Source organism: Octodon degus, unplaced genomic scaffold, assembly GCF_000260255.1.
Source record: "Octodon degus isolate 3935 unplaced genomic scaffold, OctDeg1.0 scaffold00158, whole genome shotgun sequence".
Lineage (NCBI taxonomy): Eukaryota > Metazoa > Chordata > Mammalia > Rodentia > Octodontidae > Octodon > Octodon degus.
This window is the reverse complement of record NW_004524734.1, coordinates 4,680,615-4,681,466: the sequence shown is the minus strand read 5'-3', so window position 1 is coordinate 4,681,466 and position 852 is coordinate 4,680,615. Positions and strand designations below refer to the sequence as shown.

Genomic DNA, 852 nt, shown 5'->3' with positions numbered 1-852 from the left:
GCCCCAGCCCCGCGGCCGCGCGATGACACAGCACAAAGCGCGGCCCACACGTGGCGCCCGCGAAGCCGGCTGCCCGAGTCCGCGCGCCACGCCCTCGGAGCTCTCCCGGGAGCCGGCGCCCAGCGGGGCGCATCCTCCTCCGTCGCCCCCGACCAGGTCCTCAGAGTTAGGCCCCACTGGCACAGGCAGGGGCAGAGACAGCGCCCCAGCCCTGCCACCTCGGGAGCGCGCAGGGCGCGGCTCAGGGGGCGCACCCCAGGCTCCCGGGGGAGGGGGCAGAGAGAGACGCCACTCACTTTGTTCAGCATCTGAAAGGCAAAGGCAAAAGAATAAACAAAAAACAGTGGGCAACAAGGGGACCTCAGGCCTGCGCTCCCCGGGAACGGTGCACCTGGCGCTCACCTCGGGGTTGATCTCCATCGGCTTGAGCTGCATCTTCGCGAACAGTGAAAGACCCAACCCAATGAAGAAAAACAGCGAGCGGAGCCGCCCAGGCTGCAGCTATAAAGCACCGGCCTGATGCACTGTGGATGCCTGCGCAGGGGGCGCAGGGATAAAACCAAGCGAAGGGAAACCTGGCCAGACACCGGCAAATGGGCACGAACACCCCCTTGCGCGGCGCGGAGTGGTACAGCCGGACCCTCAAACCTTGCAGTCTCACTCGCTGGTGAGATAATCGGGTGGTTGTGAAAATGGATTGTGTTGGTCGGTGTTTCTTGGCTATGCGGGGGCAGTCTCTTTGATGGATGAAGTCTTTATTTTTAACAAAATTTTTGGAAACCCATGCTCTCTACCATCTCAATCACTCAAAACCGCGGTGTCGCTGAAGCGTTAAGAAAAAGCACGAATTCA

At 61.5% G+C, this 852-nt stretch overlaps 1 protein-coding gene across 2 annotated transcripts in view; it reads right to left on the bottom strand.

Annotated features, from left to right (window-relative positions):
- The window catches only part of Uchl1 (ubiquitin C-terminal hydrolase L1), a 12,296-nt gene extending 11,775 nt beyond the window's left edge, over nt 1-521 (bottom strand). The window contains exons 1-2 of one of the 2 annotated variants that reach the window (XM_004642653.2): nt 403-521; nt 297-308 (exon numbers count right to left, since the gene is read on the bottom strand). In XM_004642653.2, the coding sequence (XP_004642710.1) occupies nt 297-308; nt 403-435 (45 nt within the window). In that variant the 5' untranslated portion in view covers nt 436-521. The remainder of the gene's footprint in view (nt 1-296; nt 309-402) is intronic. The other variant, XM_023702813.1, reaches the window with a different exon arrangement.
- Nucleotides 522-852: the final 331 nt, after the last annotated feature.